Source organism: Carassius carassius, chromosome 3 (genome assembly GCF_963082965.1).
Source record: "Carassius carassius chromosome 3, fCarCar2.1, whole genome shotgun sequence".
In the NCBI taxonomy this organism is placed as follows: Eukaryota; Metazoa; Chordata; class Actinopteri; order Cypriniformes; family Cyprinidae; genus Carassius; species Carassius carassius.
Window position 1 is genome coordinate 27,279,940 of NC_081757.1, and position 25,729 is coordinate 27,305,668.

At 37.4% G+C, this 25,729-nt stretch overlaps 2 protein-coding genes across 3 annotated transcripts; both read right to left on the reverse strand.

The window, feature by feature from the left end:
• Window positions 1–664: 664 nt before the first annotated feature.
• Window positions 665–16,612, reverse strand: katnb1 (katanin p80 (WD repeat containing) subunit B 1). 2 transcript variants are annotated; one of them, XM_059535175.1, is made up of 20 exons: window positions 16,427–16,612; window positions 15,786–15,831; window positions 14,983–15,097; window positions 14,765–14,895; window positions 14,574–14,691; window positions 13,933–14,033; window positions 13,757–13,798; window positions 13,357–13,440; window positions 13,154–13,269; window positions 12,935–13,006; window positions 12,702–12,852; window positions 12,251–12,435; window positions 11,521–11,672; window positions 11,275–11,393; window positions 10,979–11,197; window positions 3,852–4,001; window positions 3,574–3,650; window positions 3,416–3,490; window positions 1,362–1,478; window positions 665–1,080 (listed from the first exon to the last, which is right to left on the reverse strand). In XM_059535175.1, the coding sequence occupies exons 3-20, from the start codon at window positions 15,020–15,022 to the stop codon at window positions 945–947; spliced, it is 2,085 nt and encodes a 694-aa protein (XP_059391158.1). In that variant the 5' UTR covers window positions 15,023–15,097; window positions 15,786–15,831; window positions 16,427–16,612; the 3' UTR covers window positions 665–944. The 2 variants fall into 2 exon arrangements, with proteins under 2 accessions (XP_059391158.1, XP_059391166.1); XM_059535183.1 differs by lacking the exon at window positions 15,786–15,831.
• Window positions 16,613–17,103: 491 nt separating this feature from the next.
• Window positions 17,104–19,762, reverse strand: LOC132124250 (transmembrane protein 208). The gene is made up of 6 exons (XM_059535194.1): window positions 19,553–19,762; window positions 19,329–19,424; window positions 19,186–19,245; window positions 18,413–18,549; window positions 18,226–18,310; window positions 17,104–18,131 (listed from the first exon to the last, which is right to left on the reverse strand). Exons 1-6 carry the CDS (start codon window positions 19,556–19,558, stop codon window positions 17,988–17,990), a joined length of 528 nt encoding a protein of 175 aa, XP_059391177.1. The 5' UTR covers window positions 19,559–19,762; the 3' UTR covers window positions 17,104–17,987.
• Window positions 19,763–25,729: the final 5,967 nt, after the last annotated feature.

Consider the following 25,729-nt stretch of genomic DNA (forward strand, 5'->3'; position numbering starts at 1 on the left):
GTAGGTTGCTCTCATTTATGCATACTATAATTATATAGCTCATACTGGATTGAAAACATTAACCTTGAAATATTAGTTTTAAATCCATTCTGTAATCCGCCAATTATGACTCTAAAAATACACACAAATATATTTACGTTTGATTTAAATCGGTTTTCTTTGCTGAAAATCTAAAAGGCTTTACTTGGTTTTTACAATTGCTTTAAACAGGCACCAATACAGAACACCTTGCAGTTATTCATTACTTTTTCATTGTGTTCTTGCTAATACGTTGTGGGCTTGCATGTAGAAATATGTTAGGTTAAATGCAGTGTTCATGCAAACACAAAATATTTTAATAGTTCAGTAATACACGAAGCACCACTTGCACAGAAGTCCGTTTCAGATCAAGCAATTCTCAGTTGGACAAAGTGGGAAACTTGAAAAGGAGCTTGAACTTCTGTCCTCACAAAACTGTTGATCACATGGATTCCTATTTAAAAGACTGGATTTCACCCATGAAATTTGACCACACATTTACACAGTGTTGTTTTTGCAGTTATAAGTGATTGCGTTTTTTTTTTGTTTAGTTTTTTTGTTCAAAGATTTACCATAGAACTCAGTTCAAGCATACCAAACAAAAAAAAGATCACGAAACTACTAAATATTTTTAGGAATTCCTTGCATTTGAAAGGTCTCCTTTATTTCTGACAAGTGTTTACAAAAAAACAAGTAGTGCATTTCAAAGAAATGAAAACAAAGGAATCTAAATTTAGCCACTAGGAAAATAAACACCTGAAGCCTACATAAATAGTTCATTTCAAAGTGTGCTTGTGTGTGAACATTCATTTAAGTGCGGAGTGAAAAGTCCATTCAAGTTCAGTTATGAAGCTCAGTACTTTGACTGAGCTTCGTGTTTGGAGATTGAGTGTGTGACTGAGTGAGTGAGTGAGTGAGTGTGAGTGTCAGTAGTCCATTGGGGCCATAAGTAGTTGTAGCTCTTTGAAAGTGCTGCCATGACGACCAACCTGCTCTGCCCGGTTCTTCACTACATTACTGAGGTTCTTCAGCTGCTTATAGCATGCTTTACATTTCTGAAGCCTGAAAAACACAGGATAACAATCTCATAAAAACCTATTCGTGTCCCATGAAACAACAAAAAAAAAAGCTGTATATGCATCTACTGAGGGTCATCAGTAGATCAGCCAGCACACGTTAAACGCTGAATAAAACTTTGATGCATGGTTTAAGTTCTCATTTAAATAAACGGCCACTGTTCTGTGCTGTATTCAAGCAATGTAAGCTAACAAAGACTCAGGCTATTTAACAAAAAAAAACAAAATAAAAAACACGCACAGCATGGGTGTTTGTTAGGTACTAACCTCTCCTCTCGAGTAATGTCCACTCCAACTGATGGAGGAGCAGTCAACGTGTCTGAGATTAATGGCCAGAAACGCTTCAGAATCAGTTTTAAAGACATGCAACCAGTCTGTACATAACTGTAGAAGGACAGGGAGAATGTTACTAGATCGCTACGTTTGTACATGACTGATAAATGGCCATCTCAAAACCTTGCACCATAAATTTCCATAAATGTACAGTCGCCAATGCAATCAAAGTAGATTCTAAAGCAACTCCTCTGAAAAGCTCACCATACAGGAGATTAACAGCCAGTCAAGAGCTCCTGACACATAACACTCACCTGATTCTGATCTTAGCATGAAGCATACATTTAAATAAAATACACCCAATAATTTACCCATGGAACAATTTTATCTTTAATAGTAGAAAGTAGCTTAAAAATGGTTTAGTAAACCTATAGCAAATTAATGTAGAATTATAAATGTGTACATAAATACAATTTATAGACATAAAAACCTATGGTCCTAAAGGTGTTAAAGCATCACAATTCCATCAAAACACCCTTCAAGAGTAGGGCTGGCAAATATACCAGAAAAATTAAATCCTGATCATTTTTCATATCAGTCGATAATTATCACAATAAATTTTAAATCTTTTCTTTCAAGTTTAAAGGCAGATTTTTGCTCCAAAGTGAAAGCTGTAGACACCAGATTGTTATTGTTTTTACTCTTTATGGTCAAAACATGACAAACACTTGTTTTGTTGGTTGTTTTTAAACTCCTTTTCCAGTTATTTTTCCTGAATAATAATAATAATAATAATAATAATAAATAATAATAATAATAATAATAATAAAAATTCTTAGTTTCTGAAATGTTCTAATGAGTGACAGTTTCAAATCATGAAACAGGTTTGTGTTGCCTGACTTTGATGACACTCATGTTTCAGCACAGTTTGTAATCCAGGCTGCAATATTAATATTAATTTTATTAATATTAATTTTGACAGTAGCTTGAGTTAACAGCAGTAGTAGCAGCTTGAGTAAATGCACAAATGCAAAATTAAAATGCACAAATGCAATGGCTTAATTAAAAAAATACTGTGATTACATTGCATTACTCCTTTAATACTTGTCAATCAATAATGATAATATTCAATAAGAATATCCCTCATTTCTGCCACAAAAGCATGGTGCATAGGGATGTTTATTTCGGTTATTTTTTCTAACCCACGCTCGTTAACCAATTATTAACTATTAAATGACAAGATTATTTTAATTGAATTAAATTAGAAAGGATACGTGTCTGTGACCCGTTAAAAATACTAACATTTGTTTCCCGGAAATTAATTTTAAATGCGCAAAAAGCAACAAACAACAGAACATGAGGATTCACATGGTCTTCATATCACATCACGCACCTGCAGTGCTGCTACAAGAGAAAAAAAAACAAAAAAAAAGATAGTCTATATATAGCAACTAAATAGACCTATACGAGAAATATTTTTTTACTTGAATAATTAATTACGAAAATGAATTAAATGAGTTTCGGTTCATTTTTGTGTTGCGCGAAAGAAAACAGACGGCAGAAAGCAGCATCCTATTTTTCTTAAGGCTTATTTTACACACAAAGATTTGTTTTTATTGTGAATGTGCACAAATAAAGGCAAACCGTTTATTATAAACAACTCTGATTATCTTTATGACTAAAAGGAGAAGTTGTGCTGGCACCGCACGCGTGAACAAAGTTAAGCTTTGCTACTTTAATTATTATTAATAGGCTACACAACGTATGGTTTTTTTCTCTCTAACAAACTAAAAATGTTATATGCGTAGCGTAGCCTATTTTAACAAAGCAGCAAACCTTTTTAAATATTTTTATAAATTACTGACAAATAAATTATTTTAAACTGTAGTAATCAGTCAAAATTCTTAACGGTCAGTTAACCGGTTAAAATGAACATCCTTATTGGTGCCGTTAGTAAATTCATTAATGTTATTATTTTATCACCCAGCCCTACTTGAGAAACTAGAATTACTATAGACATAGACAGGTCATAACCATTAATAAGGCACCTTTCATATTTACTCTGCAGCAATTCCTCAATCTGTGGCAAGATGGACGTGCAGAGGTCCAATTTCCACAGTGATCTGAAAGAGAATAACTTCTCGTTATAACTTCTGCTAAAATGATGGTGGGACAGAAGTAGCGAGCGATGTGTGTGGACGCTTACGGTTTGAGGTTGATTATGTTAAGGACATCCACCACAATAGAAAGATCATTCATAGATACAGCTGAATCCAGTGAAGTCTGGGAAACATGAAGGGAAATGTAAACACTGCTTTTAGTGTACTGCTGATTTCAATAAAAGCCCATTACTAGATTACATTAGAAATACATTTTCGATGTGTAGCAGTAAATGTATCCATCAGCCAGTAACAGATATCTCATTACGATCTGTCTGTCCCACAATTTATCAAAGCTCATCAGCTTGAGTGTGGTTGCACTTACCTTGACATCACCACTGGCCCAAACGGAGCGTACAGTGTCCAGGTTTTTATATCGACTGGTCAGCATTACGCACATGGTGTCATGGCCTTTTCGGATCTGTGCTAATGCCTCATCATCTCCCATCATGCCGGCTTTGGCGTTTCGTGCATGCTGTTAAAACAGACACATAATTCAGAATCACTCAGCATTTTACATACTGGTACACAAGCGGTCAGTACAGTACCCTTTTAAAAGGAACCGATAGGGCCTTTCTCACCGCGGAAACCTTTTCATAGTACCAGAACTAATTGTGGAACTACCCAATTTTGGGAGTTTTCGAACCCCCGGAACTGGTTGCGATTTTAGTACCAGACCTTTTGAGAACCAAATTAGCTCCTACTCCAGAGCAGGGTCTAACCAGCACAACTGGTACGAAACCGTGACGCAAGTAGACAGTGATTGGTCAGACATATTCAAAAACCCCCTTACCCGCCATGATTTAAAATGCTGTGTAAACTGTGTCAACTTATTTCAAAAGTATGATGAACAGCGATAGATGGACGGACGCTGAAGTGCAGGCACTTGTAGCAAATGTAGCACTGCCAGTTGTTGTTGGAGATTCTTAGTCCTCCTTCCGTTCTTTCAATTGCTTTACGTATATGTCGACATTCTATATCCATTATTGTGAAACACAACAATAAAAACTGCTCTGATCACAGCGTCCTCCACCCTCCTGTTGTTAACGTTATTCTTCTGTCAACGCTGCACACAAAATTACATCGCTGTGCTGTACATTTAGTTCTGGAACTAAAGCGGTGCGAAAGTCAAGTCAAGTCATTTTATTTGTATAGCACATTTAACCGAACAACAGTTGACCCAAAGTGCTTTACAGGTTAAAACAGGGAAGGCAGAAACAATATGCCTTGACAATACATAAAAATGAGTACAAGACTCCTTGAATACACTTAAATAATTGAATAAAACATAAACATAAATATAAGGCTATAGAACATAACATATCAAAAAAAAAAAAAAATTGTTTTAAAGAGAATTAAAAGCAAGAGAGTAAAAGTATGTTTTCAGATTTGTCTTAAAACTGGCAATTGTATTACAGGACTTAATATGAAGTGGGAGGGAGTTCCAGAGTTTAGGAGCTATTACAGAAAAAGCTCTGTCCCCTCTGGTTTTAAGACGTGTCTTGGGGATAGCAAGTAGCTGTTGGGTTGTAGACCCGAGTGGTCGGGCGGCAGAGTAAGTAGACAAAAGCTCAGAAATATACAAAGGGGCTTGACCTTGTAGAGCTTTAAAAACGAAAAAGTAAGATTTTAAAATCGATTCTGAATTTCACTGGTAACCAGTGGAGCTCAGCCAAAACTGGGGTGATGTGCTCACACTTTTTGGTGCCTGTGAGGAGTCTTGCAGCAGCATTCTGGACTAACTGAAGTCTATTTAAATTATGTTTGGTTAGACCTGTGTACAGAGAATTACAGTAGTCTAAGCGTGAGGAAACAAAAGCATGAATTACGGTTTCAAGATCTTTCTTGGATAAAAAGTGCTTCAGCTTAGCTACTGTTCTAAGCTGAAAAAACTACCTTTAACAACAGAGCTAACTTGTTTATTAAAATTAAGAGAACTATCAAAAATGACACCTAGATTTCTGACCATATTCTGCAAGTTAGATGACCAAGGGCCAAGGGCATTACTCCAGTGTTTTGAAGTGGTGGGGGATCCAAATAAAATCATCTCTGTTTTCTTGGTATTCAACTGGAGGAAATTTTCTGCCATCCATGATTTAATGTCTTCCAAGCAGCTAAAAATTGTTTCGATATCTGAAGTACAACCAGGGGAAATGGGTAAATACAATAATGTATCATCGGCATAGCAATGGTATCTTAATTTGTGCTTTTCAAGAATGGAGCCAAGGGGCAGCATGTATAGGGAGAATAACAGGGGACCAAGAACTGATCCTTGAGGGACACCATATTTAATATCCACTGGAGGGGATGATTTATCACCCAGTTTAACAGAGAATGTTCTCTCTGTCAGGTATGATTTAAACCAGTGTAAGACAGGGCCCTGTAGTCCGACACTATTTTCCAGGCGATCAATAAGAATACCATGATCAATAGTGTCGAAGGCAGCGCTAAGGTCAAGGAGGATAAGTAATGCACTTGATCCAGAGTCAATGGTAAGAAGAATGTCATTATACACTTTAAGTAGTGCGGATTCTGTGCTGTGTAGAGCTCTGAAACCAGATTGGAATTTATCCAATATGTTAAAATTAGTCAAGAAAGAGGAGATCTGCTTGAAAACAGCTTTTTCCAGGATTTTTGAAATAAATGATAATTTAGAAATAGGTCTGAAATTTCCAGGATCATTAGGGTCAAGATTGTTTTTTTTCAATAGCGGTTGTACTACTGCATGCTTAAAACCAGATGGAACAACACCAGTGTATAAGGAACAGTTTACTATAGCTAACACTATTGGAGAAAGGACATCAAAGACCTCTTTAAAGAGATGAGAGGGAATAATATCAGAAGGGCAGCAAGAAGGCTTAAGATGAGAAACTATCTCAGACAACTCAGGGGAAGACAGAGGAGTGAAATGCTGGAGAAAGCTGGTAGGACTGCAAGATGTAACTGAGATGCAACCCTGGGTTGTGATGCTAGATCTGATAAGGTCAATTTTTCGGATAAAATAATCAGAAAACTCATCACAAGTTAATGATGTATCAACTGTATTAGCCGGATTTAAGAATGAATCGATAGCTTTAAAAAGAACTTTGGGTCTATTAGCCTGTGAGTTAATAATTTCACTGAAATAATTAGCTTTTGCCTTTTTAACAGTGACTTGATATGCTTTCAGATGTTGCAGAAATATGTCATAAGAGACCTGAAGCTTATCTTTTTTCCATTTCCTTTCAGCCTGTCTACAGGCTTGACGGAAAACTTGTATGGAACTATCCACCCAAGGTGTTAAAGTGTTTGACTTAACTCGTTCTAATTTTACAGGGGCTATCTGATCCAATGTATTAGTACAAGACAGGTTAAAACTAGAGACAAGCTCATCAATATTAGTGCATGATGGCAAGTCAGCAGAAACGGAGGGAGGGAGAGCAAACTTAAAAGAATTTGAGAAAAGAAGCTGTTGCGGAGTTAAATGAACGAGCTAAAATGTAAGAAAGGGGAGGGACAGAGGGAGGACTGTAGCTAGAAAATTCAAATTCAATCAGAAAGTGATCGGAGATAGCAACATTAGTGATATCAAGTTTGTCGACTGATATCCCTGATGACAGAACAAGGTCCAATGTGTGTCCCTTGATATGAGTAGAGCCACAAATTGATTAAGGTTAAAAGAGTGGAGTAACGCTAAAAATTCATTCACCATCGGCTTAGTTGGGCAACAGACATGAATATTAAAATCACCAAGAATCAGCATCTTGTCAGACTGAATGGCCAAGGCAGACAGAAGGTCAGAGAAATCATGTATGAAGCAGCCAGTAGCTTTAGGTGATCTGTAGACCAGTGCACATAACAGGGGTGTTTGCAGACAATTTGCAAGTATAAACAGCTGAACTTCAAAAGAGGGGTAGTTTTTTACAGGAAGGATTTTGCATTTTAATATATTTTTAAAAACTGTAGCTAGGCCACCACCACGGCCAGAGATCCTTGGGGAATTAAGGAAACCCCACTGAGGAGGACATAATTCGGTGAAAGGGGATAAATCACCAGTACGAAGCCAAGTTTCAGTCACAAATAACATGTCCAACTCATGTGATGTGATAATGTCATTTAGAATGAATGTCTTATTAGCTACAGAACGGGCATTTATGAGAGCAAATTTAACTGGCAAAGATCGAGTTGTTGAATTAGTAGAGAAATGTCCATTAAAGCAAAGTGAACGGAGACACGCCGACTCCACGTGGTGGCTCCACTCCACCACGGGAAAGGACGGTTTTGGCTGAGATGGAACGAGAAGCCAAGAGCACAGGAATCTGAGTCACTGGAAGTTTGCAAACAGGCGACGAAAGCAGGATAAGTTTCCGATAGTCAATACTTCCAGCAGAGCGATGCCTAGGCGAGGAGCCAGCGGGCCGCATAGAGACAACTGTGGGGATGGTACCATCAGAGTTCCCGGGATTGGTAAGGAAAATGCGGTGGCTTCCTCGATGCACATAACGTCGCGGGCGAGAAATGCCCAGGGCGGTGCACAGCTTGTACACCTTAGCAGGCAGACGAAGAGATGGCGACATAAAGTCACGGAGTTCTTTCATAGAGTATGTTAGAGACATAGGCATATTCTGCTGCGACATATAAAAAAAAAAAAAAAAAAAAAAAGTCACAGGTGGAAGTAACAATCCACAGTATCCATAGAATGGTGAGAGTCGGAAACGGACGCATTTATACTCCACATGAACCTCGGGCACCCCGGGACTCACAGCCAGATTGAAAACATCAGTAGCCAATTGCCCAAACAGAAAAACCATAGCGTACAGCAGTGAGGAAGGGGAAACTTACACACGCACACGCCAAGGGAAGATCTGCTCGTCGGGGCAGTCGATGGCTCGAGTTGGGCTGGGCGAAAAAAGTACGCCCGGGTTTGCCAAGATTGTAGGTGAGTGAGAACAGTATCTTCGAGAGATTAACTATTCAGTCGGGAGCAACGTCCATGCACGTTATAATCCGATAGGACGAGCAGTGAAAAACATAATCAGCTTCATTTCAGCTTCAACTTCAGGTAGAGCAAACAAACAACAGGCCAGGTGAGCAGCGGCTGCCAAACGCGCCAGCGTACACTCGTGATCACGAGCATTTTAAGCATTATGACCCCTTAAGGTACTAACATGGACTCTTTAGGGTTAAATAAAGGTGCTTTCACACTGTTTCGCAAATAGTTCTAGGAACTTAGATCTGAAACTAGCCAGCATGGTGGTTCCTATGGCGCTTTTCCACTGCATGGTATGGCTCGGTATGGTTCACTTTTGGGGGGTTTTCAACTGGGTACAGTACCTCATGCTTCAGAGGTTCCAAGTGAACCATACCGTTACCAAAACGTGACGGGTAAACTCTGCTGATCATGGATTGGACGGAGAGAATCATCACCTGCTTCACTGAACTTGCGACAAACACAAAAGAACCGCTAACATTAGATTTAAATCAGCACAGCCAGTGAAGGATTGAACGCAACTGTTTTGAAAAAGTTTTCTGATGTTTCGTTGTCTGTTGAAGTACAGACGTTCCTCTCATAGATACCAGAGGAGCGGATCCAGCGAGAGCTTGATGGGGCAACACCGAATGAAAAATATTTATTTTAGTAGTCGCAGGAGTAGAGGCAGCACAACCGTAACGACATGTGAATAATCCCGCTCACCCTTAAAGCGAGACTAAACTGCAGTGGAAACGCAAATCGTACTGAGGTGTACCGAGCATTGTCGTACCACACAGTGGAAAAGCGCCAATAGAGAACCAATTTCTTCCTCGGGCCATTTTCCTGATTGCATTCGCACCTGCAGCAGGAACTCTGAAGCGGTCGACAACGACATCTTTACTCACGGCATTCACAAACATCAATAACAGTGAATGGAGAACGCAGTGACAGGAGCTGCTTTAGTTGTGATGTGGGTTTTGTGATAATGGAGAATTTACCCAATGTGTGTGACTGGAAGAACATGAAAATCTGACTAAATCTCCCATGACAAATATATCAATCCTGAGAAAACAAAATGGAAACAGGTAAAAGCAGTTACTGCCGTTTTACATGTTCGTGGAGTTAATATTTTTACACTTGTAAATCCATGGAACAAGAAAAAAATATATCTATTTGTGCCTTTTGATGTCAAGATCGGAATGCAAATAGTTCTTATAGAATACTTTCGTCAAAGACGCCATTTGAAGCGAAACGCTGATGTTTAAATGGACATATTGGATGAAAACTGCTATGATTACTCCACTTTTAAAGCATACATTTGATTTAAACAATAGGTCTACATAATATTCACATTTCTGTTCAATGACGTATTGTATTAGCCCTACAAACCTTACTATTAACATTTTTACATAACATTTACTTATTTTATCTCACAATTCTGACTTTTTTTCCTCGCGAATGCAAGTTTATATATCCAAATTCACACTTTATCACTTGACTTAACTCAAATAGTTTAATCTGTCAATTCTGAGGAAAAAAAAACCAGAAGAGCTGATTGGAAGAGAGAGAAAGACGAGCTGTTTCTCCTTATTAGAATTGTGAGATTTAATCTCGGAACTGTAAGAGTAAAGTCAGAATCTTGAAATATAAAATGAAATTCACTTTTTCTATTATTATTCTTTTATTCCAGTTGAAAACCGTCATTTTCTGTCACTAGATAGTCTCCGCACACAAAAAAAACCCATCATCCCCGTTTTGGATCTGTAAGACTATCCCACTATCCAACATCATTTTCATTGAATAACAGTGCTTATCGCTGAGTGACAAGCTCTTCTAATATGCAATGGACATTTTGAAAATGACATCAATATAAATCGGCAATCTTTTTAAACCTAACAATTTTATACTGTCTCCGTGTAATTCACTATTCAATAAGGCTATTCGCTCCCGGGTTTTCTGCAACCATGATGCACGCATATCCTGAATGTTTACAAACCTAAAATTGGTCTATAGAATGGTTTTAAACCCTACTCTGAAGGAGTTAATTTGGTTCCTCCAAATAGAGTTGCTAGAACTAAATACATTCCTAGTTCCTGTGTTGCGAACATGCCAAAAAGCGGAAACTAGGAACTACGAAAAGGTTCCTCCGCACAAATTAATAGCACCCTGGACTGGTGACAGCTGACTCTGGCTATAATAACAAACACGCACAATATTACCTAGCACACTTTGTTCTTTAGTATTTTTTTATGTGACAAATTGAGTGATGAAATATTTTGCCATCTTTATCAAAAAAAATCCACACATGGATTAATTTAAGGTTATGAACATTACCACAAAAAATTATCAAAAAGGATGTGAACAGCTCCAGCAGCTCCAAGAATCTCTATATAATAATTATAGCAATTCAGACACGACATGAACGCAGCAGAATACAAAAGTGAATCATCTTAAGGGAACAATAGTGCTAGACAGTAACATTAAACATCCATTGAACTCACAGAAAGGAAGTCCCCTGCTTTGAGGCCAATTGGCTCGTTACGTGTCGAGAGAATGATTCCTGTAGAAGGTTTAGGTTTGGTGGTCGTAACCACAGGATGAGAGGGAGAGGTCACTGATGTGGTCACCACAGCTACTGGACGGGGAGCAGCAGCAATCACTGTTGGTTCAACTCTTTGTACTGGAGTAGAGGAGGTAATGGGACCTTTCAACTGTCCTGCCTGAAAATACAGTCATCATAAATAACAACCTACACTTATGAATTTATCAAGAGACGTTTAAGAAATGGAAAACCTACCCGGTCTATTACTGGAGTTACAATCTTAACTGCCGGGCCAGGATTCTCTAGCACACTCTCTGAGAAAGAGTGCTCTAGGGGAGCTGGGAAGGGTTCTGTTGTTTTGGGTGGAGTACGTGCTGCATGGAAAAGAAAAACAGAAATGACCCAGAAACAAAAGAGAACTAGATTATATACCATGGCACATGTGAAGCAGCATGTGTGAACATTGCCTAACCTATTGTATTTTGTGCATCTAAAACTCACAGATGACACTGCGCGGCTGAAAGATCTCTTTATAATCTTCTGGGTTGGTGATTTCTGCACTGCTCTCTTTGTCTTCTTTCTCATCCTCACTGCTGGGACTTCTCCGCTCTCCTTCTGGACTCCGGCGATCGGCCTCTGAACTCTGCTTCATCCTACACAAGCACAGAAGATCAGCATCCTTAAATGCATTTGAAAATAAACACTTTTTATTTTTTGCATAGTTATAAGTGAAGATGGAGATACTATTCAAGTTTCAGTTTGGTAAGATTTTTAAACCATTTTAAAATAAAGTCTCTTATGCTCACAAAAGACATGTACTTGTAATGGGTTTTTTTTTTGCGTTTCCAAGATTCTTTTTAATAGCGTTCAAAAGAACAGCATTTGTGAAATATATACATTTTTTGTAATGTAAAAGCCTTTCCTGTCCCCGATTAATCGAATGCATCTTTGAATAATAATAATAAAAAAGCACATTTAGATTTAAGCTTTTATTTATATATTAAAGAAAATGCATTTAAGATAAACATTTTCTAGGTTCATGCACTCCCTGGGAACCCTTTGAACATTTGGAGTGGTTAACACCTCACCCCGTTTAAGCTACAGGGAGCATAAAAAGACCATGCCAACTTTATTTTCCAGAAATGACATTCCAAGGTCTACATGAGCAGATGTGTCATGCATCATTAGATGAAGACAAAAAAAAAATAAAAAAAAATAAATAAAATCTCACTGCTGTCCGGTGCAGGATGTAGTGGGTCGCTCATAATTCCGCCTTAGTGTTGTTCCCATTGCAGAGGTGGGAGCTGGGATCGGCTTGTCCTCAATCAGCCCTTGGATCACAGATCCTGACTTCTTCACTCGACTGAGATCAACAATGTACCAGCTCACATTATTTTGACTGCAGGACACTGCAATCTATTCAAGAGACAAATAGAAACTGTTAAAAATGCCTTTTAAAGCTTTCCTCCAAAAGAGTTTCTCAAAGCGTTTCTGGTCAGATGGCCCCTGTACACGTCTTCAGAGATCAGAGTGGAAATGGTCACCACAGGACCTCTCCCACCAAAACAGGTTCTTTTAATCATCCCAGAAAGCAAGTGGCACGCAAGTTCACAAAATAGTACAGCTCCCACTCATGTCTAGATGTAAAATGAAAAAGACAGATTATGTAGAAAAGTACAAACCATTTGGTTGTTGCTGATGGCCAGGTCAGATACTTTGCCCCAGCCTACATGCACTACATCAAAGCAGCGGTCAGGCTCCCAGCCATACACTCGTAGTGTGTTCTCAGAGCCGCTGTACAAGCAGCTACCATCAGGATTAAACAATATACTCCTGCAAAAAGGGAAAAGAGCAGAATATTCAACTAGGGGTCAAACAGAGACTGACATATCCAGACTGGAAAACAGATCACCACCTCACAACTCCCGTCTCGCCCTCTGATGAGCCAATCATGATGAATTTCTCCAGGTCCCACAGCTTAACAGTCCTGCAGCAAATATCGAAACACACAAATAAGGTGCCAGAGATAACAAACAAAGGCAAAAGCAGCACTGAACACATTTAAATTTAAGCCGCATTATTTATAGATGGACAAACACAACCTCACACAGACACACACAAAAACACTTAGTACCGATCTGCACTCCCAGAGGCGAGCAGGTACTCATTGGGGTGGAACTGCACAACATTGACTGCTGAGGTGTGTGATGTGAATTCAGTGATCATCTTCCCTGCTATCAGATCCCACAGCTAAATGGGGAACAGAATATGCATACACATTAAAAAAAAAACAATCCCTCATCATTCATCCAGGCAAGATAACAGCACAGCTCTCACCTTTACTGTGCTGTCATCACTGGCTGAAGCAAGCCACTTCCCATCAGGACTGAAGGCTAGACAGTGCACAGCCTGAGTGTGACCCTGCCAAGAGAGAGTCATATTAACCACATAAACAAGGCCATCACCACATTCATTAAGAGGTGTATCAGATAAGAGATAGTCCAAAAGTCCAAACTAAAGTGCTTTATTAGGACTTATGAAGATGCTTTATGTTTAATGCCTTTTAAACAAAACAAATAAAACAGACCATTGTGCAAAACAGTAGAGTAAGATAGATGGAGAGCGCCTCACTAATCCACAGTTTAATCATGTGTTCAGACACAACCGAGTGTTAAGGGTGATTAGCCTGGCTTCTGATTGTACAGACACACACACACAACATCAGTCTTGTACTTACTTTATATCTGAATACACATCCTTTCCTTCTCACATCCCACAACTAGACCGGAAATAATGACATGAAAATGAATCTTTCAAGAAATACACACAACAACATTTCAACATACATATCAGTAAATGAGAAAGAAACAAATTCTTTCTATACAAGTTTCAAGGCAAATGCATTTAACAAACCTTAATATTGCTATCCACAGAGCCAGACGCCAGGTATTCTCCCATGGGGTGAAAGTCCAGACTGCAGATACTGGCTTTGTGCCCCATCAAGGTGCGCAGAACTTTATAAAAAATAAAAAATAAGAAAAAAGACAATTCAGCTATAGATAAACATCCTCTGAACAATCTGCTCAAGAAGTGTTTCTGGTCAGATGGCCCCTGTGTGTCCTCAGGGATCAGAGTGGAAGGATAACTACAGGATCTCTTCCACCAAACAGGTTCATTTAATCATCCCAGAAAAGCAAGAGGAATGCTATTTAACTACATCTATTTTTCTACATCTCTACAGCAAACTGAACCCAATCAGGGTGCGGAACATCAATTCAGTTTATTAAAAAAAATAATAATAATGATATACTTAGTCTATATTTAGGATGATTACAATATTTTACAGACACACTTTTAATTTCGAAGTGTCTTTCCTAACAATTTTTAACAAGTACACACCCAATAAAAAGTCAGACCGTAATTTCTTTCTCCTGATTTTTTGAGATCAACCTATGCGCCATATTTTCTTTACTGGTTTAAAGAGAACCGCCCTGTATCTTATTGTAGATTTTAATGCTAACAAAAGTGCAAAATCTGCAGCACAAACCACATACTTTTAGCAGCCTCCAAATCCCAAAGCCGGAGAGAGCCGGACTGAGAACCGGCCACCACACGCTCTTCAGAGCTGTTGAACTGGATGCACTCCACAGGGCTGGTGTGGCCCGTCAGACTCTACACAACAGACATACACTGCATCAAATAACTGGGATTCTCTCAAATAAACAAATAACAGAGAGGGTTTTACCATAATGCAGTTTGGTTTGCTGACAGCCCAGATATTGACTCTGCAGTCCTCGCCGCCGGTGGCCAGCAGGCGACCAGATGATTTCCCCAACACCAGTGAAGACACATTGCTGGAGTGAGCCACAATCTCCTCTGAACAACACATATGACAAAAAAAGCCAGTCACATTTCCCACAACTTCAAATGAAGATCCTGACTCTTTAAAACCTGTGTACTCACGCAGCTTCCATGATGTTATAGTGGTGCTGGTGAGAGCCATCGTGATGATCGTGTGATGGAGTCACCGACCCCTATGTCAGGGACGCGACGGTATTACTTTATCTTCTCTGTCCATCTGTTAAAATTAAAGATTTTATTTAAAGACAGACAAACAGCAGAGTAATAAATATGCTGTGCATAACAATCACTCAGGGCACACCACTTCACCAAAATGTGTCTCTTTTCAATCGCTTTTGGATAGATCACATTTTTCAATTATTCAATGCATTAATACATCTTAAATCTTAGATTATAGTTGTATTACGTCCAGTTGCCTTTGCCTATAGAGAACAATGTGCAAGGGGCAAAATCTAAGAGAAAAAAAATTAACTGACTTGAAAATTCTTAAGTTAATTTCATCTGAAAATCAACATATACTTTACTTTGTCGAAATGTCTTTAAGGTTAACTGGTAGAGTTTGTGTATCTGGAAAATAGTGATCTGGGACATTGTATTATGTTGAACATCAACGTTTTTGTGCCTATGCGTAAACACTAATGTTTTTTTTTTTTTTTATGCCGAGTAAAGCGTTTTTATTTTTGGAGTGAAAAGATTTACATTAGACCTTTGGGGTAAGACTTGAGTATCATGTCGTTACTAGCGCTTTTAATTTTATTTAATACTTATTGTAATGAATTAGGTTACTCAGTTTCGGGAATCAGATGTACAATTCTTATTTTATTTTGCTATAATTGAATTATAACATCGGCAACTAAACATTGGTTTATTCTTGTCTATGTGCGCAAGTCACAGAACAAACTTACATTTCAGACGAATCTCTTTCATGGGTTTCTGCTTTGTCCTTGGTTACTAAATGGAAAAAAAAAAGACAAACATTATCAGCAAGAGGTCCCAGGTAGGGGGGTCGTGTTACTTACCCCAATAGTAAATGCATATTGTTTTTTAGAGCTAATAACACCAATTAAAGCAGTCATTCGATGTAAAATAATGTTTATAATGACACAGCGGTCAAATGCAAGGAGTTTATGGACAAAGGGCAGCCAGGTATCGCAGTTTCAAACTATGATCTTTCACGGGTGGCTAAAACCTAACCTTATAGGTCTAACAAAACATTTACCCACACGCACATATTATACCACTTAAATACAATCCGAAACTGGTGAAAGAGATAATGTATAATCGACGCTTATCCAGCTGAAGTCAGTTTGGCACGCGAGTCTGTATCACAGCTAAGGTAACGTTAGCAGTTGTATTTGAAAATTAACAATTTGTGAGCGATCAATCTACTTTCGATCATTAGCTCTTTTTAACATTACTAACAAGCTATTCTAATGAACATATAATAACAGGTTAGATACTCGAACTTTTTTTATAACTTAAAGTTAGCTTAGCAACGTGGCTAACGAACTCATCTCTGAACTGCAAACAAATTTCATGCATTTACCTGATTGTCTCATCTGTTCTGTGATACTGCTAAAGTCCAGAAACCGTTGGCGAGTATTTATTAACTTAGATGAAAGTTGACGATAACACACTCAACCGACAAACATCAACCCACTTTACACACTTAAATTTAGCTGCTGTGTTGTTTCTGATTGGTTGCTAACTAGCAGTACTTAGCAAAAGTTCTCCTTACCTTCCTTGTGCTGATGACTCTCGTGGCTGCAGTCTGCCGAGACAGATCAGATCAGCACTAATGAGAAAAAGATTAGTTTAAGACGAGAAAAGGTCAGAGTGCGCATGCGCAGTGGAACTGTGTCCACATTAATACAGTGGTTCTCGATCCTGGTTTTGCAGCAGCAACCTTCATTTAACACGATTTATTAAGTAATTTAGCAGAGAATCCAATCTGTAGGTCAGACAAGGAAAACATCCAAATTGTGCAGCACCCGGGGCTATCATAACAGAAAATATCTTATTGACAAATTCTCAATAGTAATTAATATATTTCTTGTATGATATAATATCTAATGTTTTTAAATACACTACTAAAAAGTTTGTGAGTTGAATGAGGTGTGTTTGACATCCAAAGCATGTATTGTTGTGGTTGTGGTGGTCTGAATGAACCAGGAAATGAGAAATTATTATATCAATTTAAAAGAAAATGTGTATCAATACATAATTTCATAACAAGTTTATTTATAATCACTGGGTCTCCATAAATTTCAGCTGAAGCAACTTTTATTTATTTTTTTTAACTAGGATATCAAGACCCAAGATCAAGATCCATTGAAATGTTAAATTGATTTTGGGCCAGTCAATAGTGTGAGGTCATGCAAGTTATTCTTGATACTAACCCATGCAACTTTCATAAAGCAGTACAGTTCCATTTGAACAGTTAGAAATAAGTAACCAGACAGTCCTTTATTGCCCCTCAAGGTCAATTATTTTTTTATCTTTTTCTACTTTGCGTTCAATCAAGGCTGCATCTATAGGTTCACCGTAATACCACACCTCAAAGATTTTTATCTTTGATTCAGAATCAGTACATGATTTCCCCCATACTGAACAATCACAGCAATATTTTCTGAAAGGCCGAAGAGGAAATTTATCTAAAAGCTGAACTCAAGTGCTTTGAAATGTCATGTGGTTGGTGAAGCTCATACAGACTCGGGTCTAAACGGTTGAGGTCAATGGGTCATGTAGCTGCACCTGTTGAAAAGTATGTATAAGCAACTGAAACTAATGATATGAAAGCTCACCATAGTAAGCAAAGGCATATTGTGTGAGTTTAACTCACTTTATGCAAAAATAAAAAAAAATATTTGGGAGCCCCACTCAGAGGCATACCTGAGCTAGAGATTTTAAGATAGACAAAGTGAGAGAGAGGAACCAAAGGGCTAAAAAGGACGGAGCAGCTGATGACACATAAGAGAAAGTCAAATACACTTTACACTGCCCATCTACTGTCTGGACTAACCTGTCATGTCAAATATCTCAGAATAATTTAGATTGCATGTTCTTTGTAATTGTATAATACATGTAAAAATTAAGCACAGACAAGTCTAGAATCTCTTCATCTGTCGTCTTTCCTGTCGCCTCTGTTTCTTGTCATTCTTCTCGTTCTCTTCAGGGGCTGCCTGTGATTCAGCAGAAAAATATGGGCCCAGGAAGTTCACCCACAATAAGTGCAAAGCCCTTGCAGGTGCCTGGTGTGAAGAGAAAGAAAATAATACGGTTTCAGTGAAAGAACAATTGTGAAACCTAAAAGATATCACAATCAGTGCAATTATGCAGTCTCACCAAGAGCCAGAAGTACCAGAAGTAAGATGAAAGAGTGCTGAGGACCTGAACAATAGCAGTAAGAAGAATCACATCCTTCAGGTGTCTGCATGTTCATATAAGAAAAGTCATTAGGTCACGAAGAGCATTAATCATTGTCTGGAAATATACAGCATATAAAAATGTACAGATTAAACATCCAACTCACTCTGCCAGGCCCTGTTCCATATTAAGGTCAATTCCTCCATCCAGCAAGTTACCGTCTTCACCAAACGCAGGTTTGGCCATCGCTGACATAGATCTGTAGCTGCCAATGTAGATCGCCACTGCGAACAGCAGAAAGAACTGGTACAAAGGAGACAACGAGAGAGGTGAATAATATTTACCAAAAGAATGGAAAAAGTTTATCATCTCATATTTTACCAAAAACCCATATACAGTGTTCTACATTAATATTAAGCAAAGTCCTAGATGTGGACATATGGACATTAATGTCTTCTAAAGGTTTTACAAACTGTGATTTCTTGAAAGGAGTGGTACAAGGGCCATTAAAAGTGTGTATGTATATATATATATATATATATATATATAAACAAAAACAGCATAAATATACAAAATCAAGATGAAAATTAACACATTTAAATTAATTATACACATTGCATTACTTTATTATATTGAGTAGGAAAAAATGTATAGTGTAACAATAAAAACTAAGTATACATTTTTTTTTGCAGTATAAATTAGGTCTTTATAAATACAAAATACAGCTGCCTTCTACATTTTATAACGGGTGCCCCTCACATACAGATAATTATGGGGGTCCATGACATCTAAAAGATTGAAAACCCCAGGTCTATTTGCCACGAGCAGATATGAATGCAACATCTGTAAGATTTGCTCACACACACCACTGAATGCAAAAGCACAAAACATACAAATGCTTAATTATGATGCTTTTATTTACATCATACACTGACTCACCCATGTCCAAAATGTAGACGAGTTGTAAAAGAGCAAGAAATTGACTGCTACATAAATAGCCTGAAAAGAACACAACAATTAAATCAATTCAAAAAATGAAACACGTTTATAAAGGCGCCCTGGATCTCAGATGTATGCCTCACGTTTGCTCCCAGGATGATTCTGCTGTAGAACTTCAGAGTATCCTGGTTCTCGTCGTGGATTTGTTTCTTGCCTTTGGTTCCAACTTTTCCTTTCGGCTAAAGAAAGACATATTACTTAACAGGACAGCACTGACACGCAGGAAATCTCACTAGATATAATACACAGTTATCACATGAATACATTTAAAGACACACAGTTATTATTAAACAATATTGTCTCGTACCGCCATCTCCCCGGAGTTCTCCTTTTCGTGCGACTATTTCACCTGATAACGCCTTTCTCTTTAGGCATCAAAAAAATTAACCGATCTGATTATATTTTAAACAATAATCTTCAAAATCAAACAAATAGCAAATTACGCCTAAGCAAAATCACACATCAGCGCTCGCGAGCACGTTTCCGGCGCTTGGAAAATGCGTCACTAATGTCAAAAGAAAAAAATGGGTTTGACGCCACCTCGTGCTAATTTAATGTACGAACCGGAGAACAGCGACCAATTAAAAAATAATTTTGTATAAACTTGCCTGTACAGTATTCAACGTTTAGATTATTGAGAGCAAAAATACAAACGCAACAAGATCTCAAATCAACCGAGTCTATGCATTTTACACAATTAACGTTAGACTTTAAATGGATTTTTAGTTTTCCTCTAAAACAGCTTAACAGATACCAAAATTATTTTAGGGTACAACAGTACTAAAGGCCCATCGGGGTGGAAAAAAAATTGTTTCTCCTAAAACACACAAACACTTGTTTGTCATTATCACTATATATTGCATAATTGTTCCGATCGAGGTCATTTACCAGAGATCTAAAGAAGATGGCTTTTGAGGTGTTTTAAAACTTTTATAATTAACAAACGAGAATTCCTTAGATGTTTGCATATATCAATGTTTAAATATAGACATGTTAATGACCTTAACAAAATATGTTAGAAAAAAAATCTAATTCAAGAATAGAAAACCTCTGTTTTATCTCTACATCCCTACCAGGAAAGTCAATTGCGTGTGTTTGGTTTTTTATGGATTATGAATTATGGGGTCATGGATTATTCTTTGATAAATACAGTTTAGGTTCTAGAATGGGATAATTAATGAAATGCTTACTGTTCATATTTTAGTTTTGTGAATTGCTCATAGCATTCAGTCTTTCAATGTGTGCTTGTGTCTGTTTAAATACATTTTCAGAACAATGTCAGCGGGAGATTGATGAAGTCCTTCATGATCGTGAACATGTCACATTTGATGACAGAAATGCCATGCCTTATGTTCAAGCAGTGATTCATGAGGGTCAGCTTGTCAGTGACATTACTCCTCTTAACTATAATATTAACTAATCAATCCATTACCAAATTATTATTGTAACCCCTAAACAGCAAGGGAGGATTGTTAATTTTGTTAAAAACATTTGCTCTTACAGGCGACAATTATCATCCTGTGTCTGCTCTCAGAGAGGAAAGTCAGTGGAAGTTCCCCAATGAATTCAACCCTCAAAAGTTCATTAAAGATAAGGGGGAATCTGTGAAGCTTGATGCATTCATGCCTTTCTCTGCCGGTATGTTCTTCAGTGTGATGAGGTCTTTAAATGATAAAACCGCGGCTCTCATATATCTTAGTGCCAGTGGTGGAAGTCCCTGAGCTGTTTAAATTCACATATTACACCAGGGTAGGTGTAGGGACTTAGGGACATTAAATACTTTAACCTGCAATTACAAATGCATAAATAATTTTTTAATATTTTAAACATAAAACATTGAAAACTAATGTTTGAAATTATTAAAAAAAAACTAAGAGGTACCTTAAAGGGTTAGTTCACCCAAATATTAAAATTATGTCATTAATAACTCACCCTCATGTTGTTCCAAACCCGTGAGACCTCCGTTCATCTTAGGAACACAGTTTAAGATATTTTAGATTTAGATTTAGAGAGCTTTCTGTCCCTCCATTGAAAATGTGTGTACGGTATACTGTCCATGTCCAGAAAGTTAATAAAAACATTATCAAAGTAGTCCATGTGACATCAGAGGGTCAGTTAGAAAAAAAGAATTTGTTTGTGCAGCTTTGGTTTTTAAGATATCAAAATAATATGTATAGGTCATTCTGAGGTCACTCAGCCCCCCCACATACTCCAAATTCCCCAAATAGACTCATTTGTTTTTGCCACGTTTGTGCTGGTAAAAATTTGTGCTGCTTCGGTTTTTAAAATATTAGACATTGAATTATAGGCGATGAAACTTTAACCTGCACAAACAAAGCACAAACAAGCAAGACAATTTGGGGTAAATTTGGAGCATGTGGGGTGCTGAGTGACAGCAGAAAATGACCACTAAACATTATTTTATATCTTAAAAACCTAAGCAGCACAAACAAATGTTTTTACCGGCACAAACCAGCACAAACGAAGCACAAACGATTGAACCCGTTTTGGGTGAATTTGAAGTATGTGGGGGACTGAGTGACGTCATCACCTATGTCTAGTATTTTAAAATCCAAAGCAGCACAAAGAAATCTTTTACAGACACAAACCAGCACAAATGAGGCACAAATAAACAAGTCTATTTGGGGTGAATTTGGAGTATGTGGGGGGGCTGAGTGACCTCAGAATGACCTATAAATAGGTCAGCAGCATCGTGAACGCACTCACAACAGACCCGGAAGAGAAGACAATGCTTAATAAAGTCGTCATTTTTGGATCAAAATGTATTTTCGATGCTTCAACAAATTCTAATTGACCCTCTGATGTCACATGACCTACTTTGATTATGTTTTTCATACCTTTCTGGACATGGACAGTATACCGTTCAAACAGCTTTAATGGAGGGACAGAAAGCTCTCGGACTAAATATAAAATATCTTAAACTGTGTTTCCAAGATAAATGGAGGTCTTACGGGTTTGGAACGACTTGAGGGTGAGCAGGGGCGGAATTGGACCAAAAAGTGGCCCTGGACTTTCTGGCCCACAGCAGCCCACCACATAGCATCCGCCCAAGTTTTGATGTCATTTATTAATTTAATATTTAAGTAAACAGTTTGGGGATTTTAACCAATAGGGCAACTGATCCTCCGTTGAAACAAACAAACAAACAAAAAACCTGCGTGCAGCAGCTGTTCATTTAACAACTCCTAGTGAGCAATACATGCTCATCACGACTCAAACATTCTCCTAGAACTCACACTTTGCATTCAGTTAACAGATCCATACGAATCATGCATGAAATAGAAGTCTATAAACTCAAACGATAGCTTTATGTGCTTTACAGATGAACTTGAAGTCTTTATTCATTCGAGATGTTCAATAATAGATCATCTTTGGCTCTTTAATAAAAGTACAAGATCGGATTCGTGAACAGATGATTATTTTGAGTCAATCTTTAAAATAATCTAATTTTTGGGTGAACTAACCCTTTAAATGTGAAATTAAAACCGCCAGTAGGCGGCAGTAGGTCAATGTTAATAAGTAAGTTATTGTGACTGAACCGAATCATTTAAATGAATGATTCACTCAAGAACAAAACAGAGTCATGTTGCTCAGAGTCGCAAAACAGCGCTGTGGCTGTGTTTAAAATGATTTTTGTTGGAGAAATAGAGCAAAAACATGAAATATTGTGTCTAAAACGTAAGTCTCTTAATATTTAATACTTGTTTATTGTTCACTGTTGTATAAAATTAATATCACATTTGTAATCATGCTTACTTTTGGAGAAAAAAACGACACTCTATATATATACTCTATAATATCGCAGACCATACATATTGGACACAACTATGTTTAAATTTGTATAATGCGTTGTCTTGTTATCGATCCACCAGTTCAGATTTAAAGCTCTGCGTGTTTGGGTCGATTTCTGCATTGGTCTGAACTCTAAAACAAAACAAGTTTTATTGAAAATGTTCATTTATTCTCTGTCAGCAGATGGAGCGTTTGGTAAAAAAAAAAAAAGTTTCCTCAGTAGTAAAGGCAGAACACAAAGTAGCAGCATCAGACTTTGAACGTGCAGCTTTTTCGTGTAATTAAATCATAACGCTATACCCTTTTTTAAGTTTAATCGTCACATTCAGCTATATCGCAATTCTGATCTTTCGGTCCCAAAATTTGAGACCTCTTGAAATTATAATCAAGAATTAATTGCACAATTTAAGGCCTTAAATTTGGTACATGTAAGACTTTTTAAGACCCCACGGAAACCCTGTATACAAGTATGACTACAATACATAAAAACAGTATGTTTGTTTAATGTACATTTACTTTGTTTTTCTAGTGTCTCGTGTGTGTTTAGGAGAAAATCTAGCTCACATGGAGCTCTTCTTCATTCTGGTCAGTGCTGAGGTGATTCCGTCTGGTCTGGCCGGAGGATGCAGGAAAAACGGACTTCAAACTTATATAAATGGTGGGACACAGTCAGTGAAACCTTACCATCTGACTGTACAACTACACACACCTGGGCAGACTTGTAAATCTGTTTACTGAACATATGTCACCTTTCAGTGACAATACGCTCCAATAGTGGTTTTTCACACTATACATCACGCAGGGTAAATTATGACAATGATATCTGCTAACTTCAGCAAAATTGAAACAAATATGACACGCACAATTATTAAATATGCAAGTAAATTTAGTATAAAATGACAACCTAAAATGCACAAGTGAAAACATGCAGACAATTATAAAAAAATAAATCTGTACTAAATGTTAAACTCATCGAGTTCTTTTTGTTTATTTACTCAACAGCTACATCAATTACAAAATCACTGCAAGGAAATGTAGGATGCTGTAGCTCTTGTGCCAACTAGCCCAAATCTCTTACATGTTCATGGTGAAACTTTGATCACAACATTTATGTTTTATTGCATTTTACATACAACTGTTCAGCAAAACTATTGTGTAATCACAGTGTTGTAATATTTTTTTAGTTTTTTTAAACCATTTTTATACAATTACATTTTACAATATGGCAAACTGCTAGAAAGCTCAGCATTAAAACAGAGTATGCATATTTTTACTACATAGGAACTGAATGTACTGGGTATGAATTCACGTGAAATACTGTAAAAATATCAATAAATGAGCAACAATCTCTTCAATGCAAAACATCCATGGGCACGATTCCTCTTCTTTTACACGCACGTGTTCTTCCAGCTGCTGTTAAACAAAGAAACATCATGAGTGACATTATCGAATAACAAAGAAGCTTATATATCAAGCTCATATTAAGAACAGGCGAGAATTTGTTTCTCTTTTCACAAGGGCAGAACCAGCAGTAAGATAAAGCCCAAACAATAGAGAAAGAGAGATACTGTTGCACCGCAGCGTAGCTCCCAGAGTCACACAGACACGGAAACTTAAACACGGTGCAGTTCGACGCAATAACTAAAATAACAGTTTTATACACTCGATACAATCAGTAGAGAGAAGTAAAAAGATGCACCGCAAAGTGACTCTTTGACTAAAACTGACAATAACGTTTCCGTCACCTGATAATCATCCTCTTCCTTCACCAGTCATGCACGTGTGTCTGTTGGCTCGAATGAACTCTGACTTTACGCCTTTTCTTCTTCCTCTGGTAGACACGACCTCGTCAAAGTGCCTTATACCGCCACCTACTGTACATTTAAACTCATAACATGTTACTGCCATTGAACTGTTCTCTATTGGGTCCCCCCGCATCATCTTTTATATCTGTAATCTGTTTCCTCTTTATTAATAACCCACCACACGTTACTGTATGCATGTCCTTATCCTTATCTAGGGTTTACACATAACAGGGAAATGACTAAAAACTGTTTATTTTCGGTTCTCATTTCAATACTTGTGGTTTAAACAGTGGCCATACTGTTGGTCAAATCATAAGTTTATTGAATGCAGATATAGACAGACAAATTACTCTAAAAACAGCCTTTTATTTCTTGTTTTATACTGATTCCATATGAATAACTTTAAAGTTTGAGTTTTCTTGGGTTGAATATCCACATACCTGAAGGGACTATCTTAGATCAAATGGAGTGTTACATTCTCATCCATATAGTCCTTAATAAAAGATTTGACAATCAGATAGGATTGTAAACCATTTATAACCATAGATTAAGATAATTAAAAATAGTATAACTTTGTTGCAGTGTTGAGTGTATCAAGGGTAGGAAGAAAATGAAGAATATAAATATTTGTCCTCAGTACTTATAAAAAAAAGAAATAATAATAATAATAAATCTCACCTCTTTTTCAATTAACAGATCATATAACAGTAACCCATGATTTAAGGACACAAGCATTTCAAAACCATGTGATATCCACTAATACGGTTTTAAAAAGTGCATCTATAATTGGGATTATGTGATTTTGTTATAATCAACATGACTATGAAAACAACCCATAGTGTTAAAAAAAAATATTTAAAAAAGTT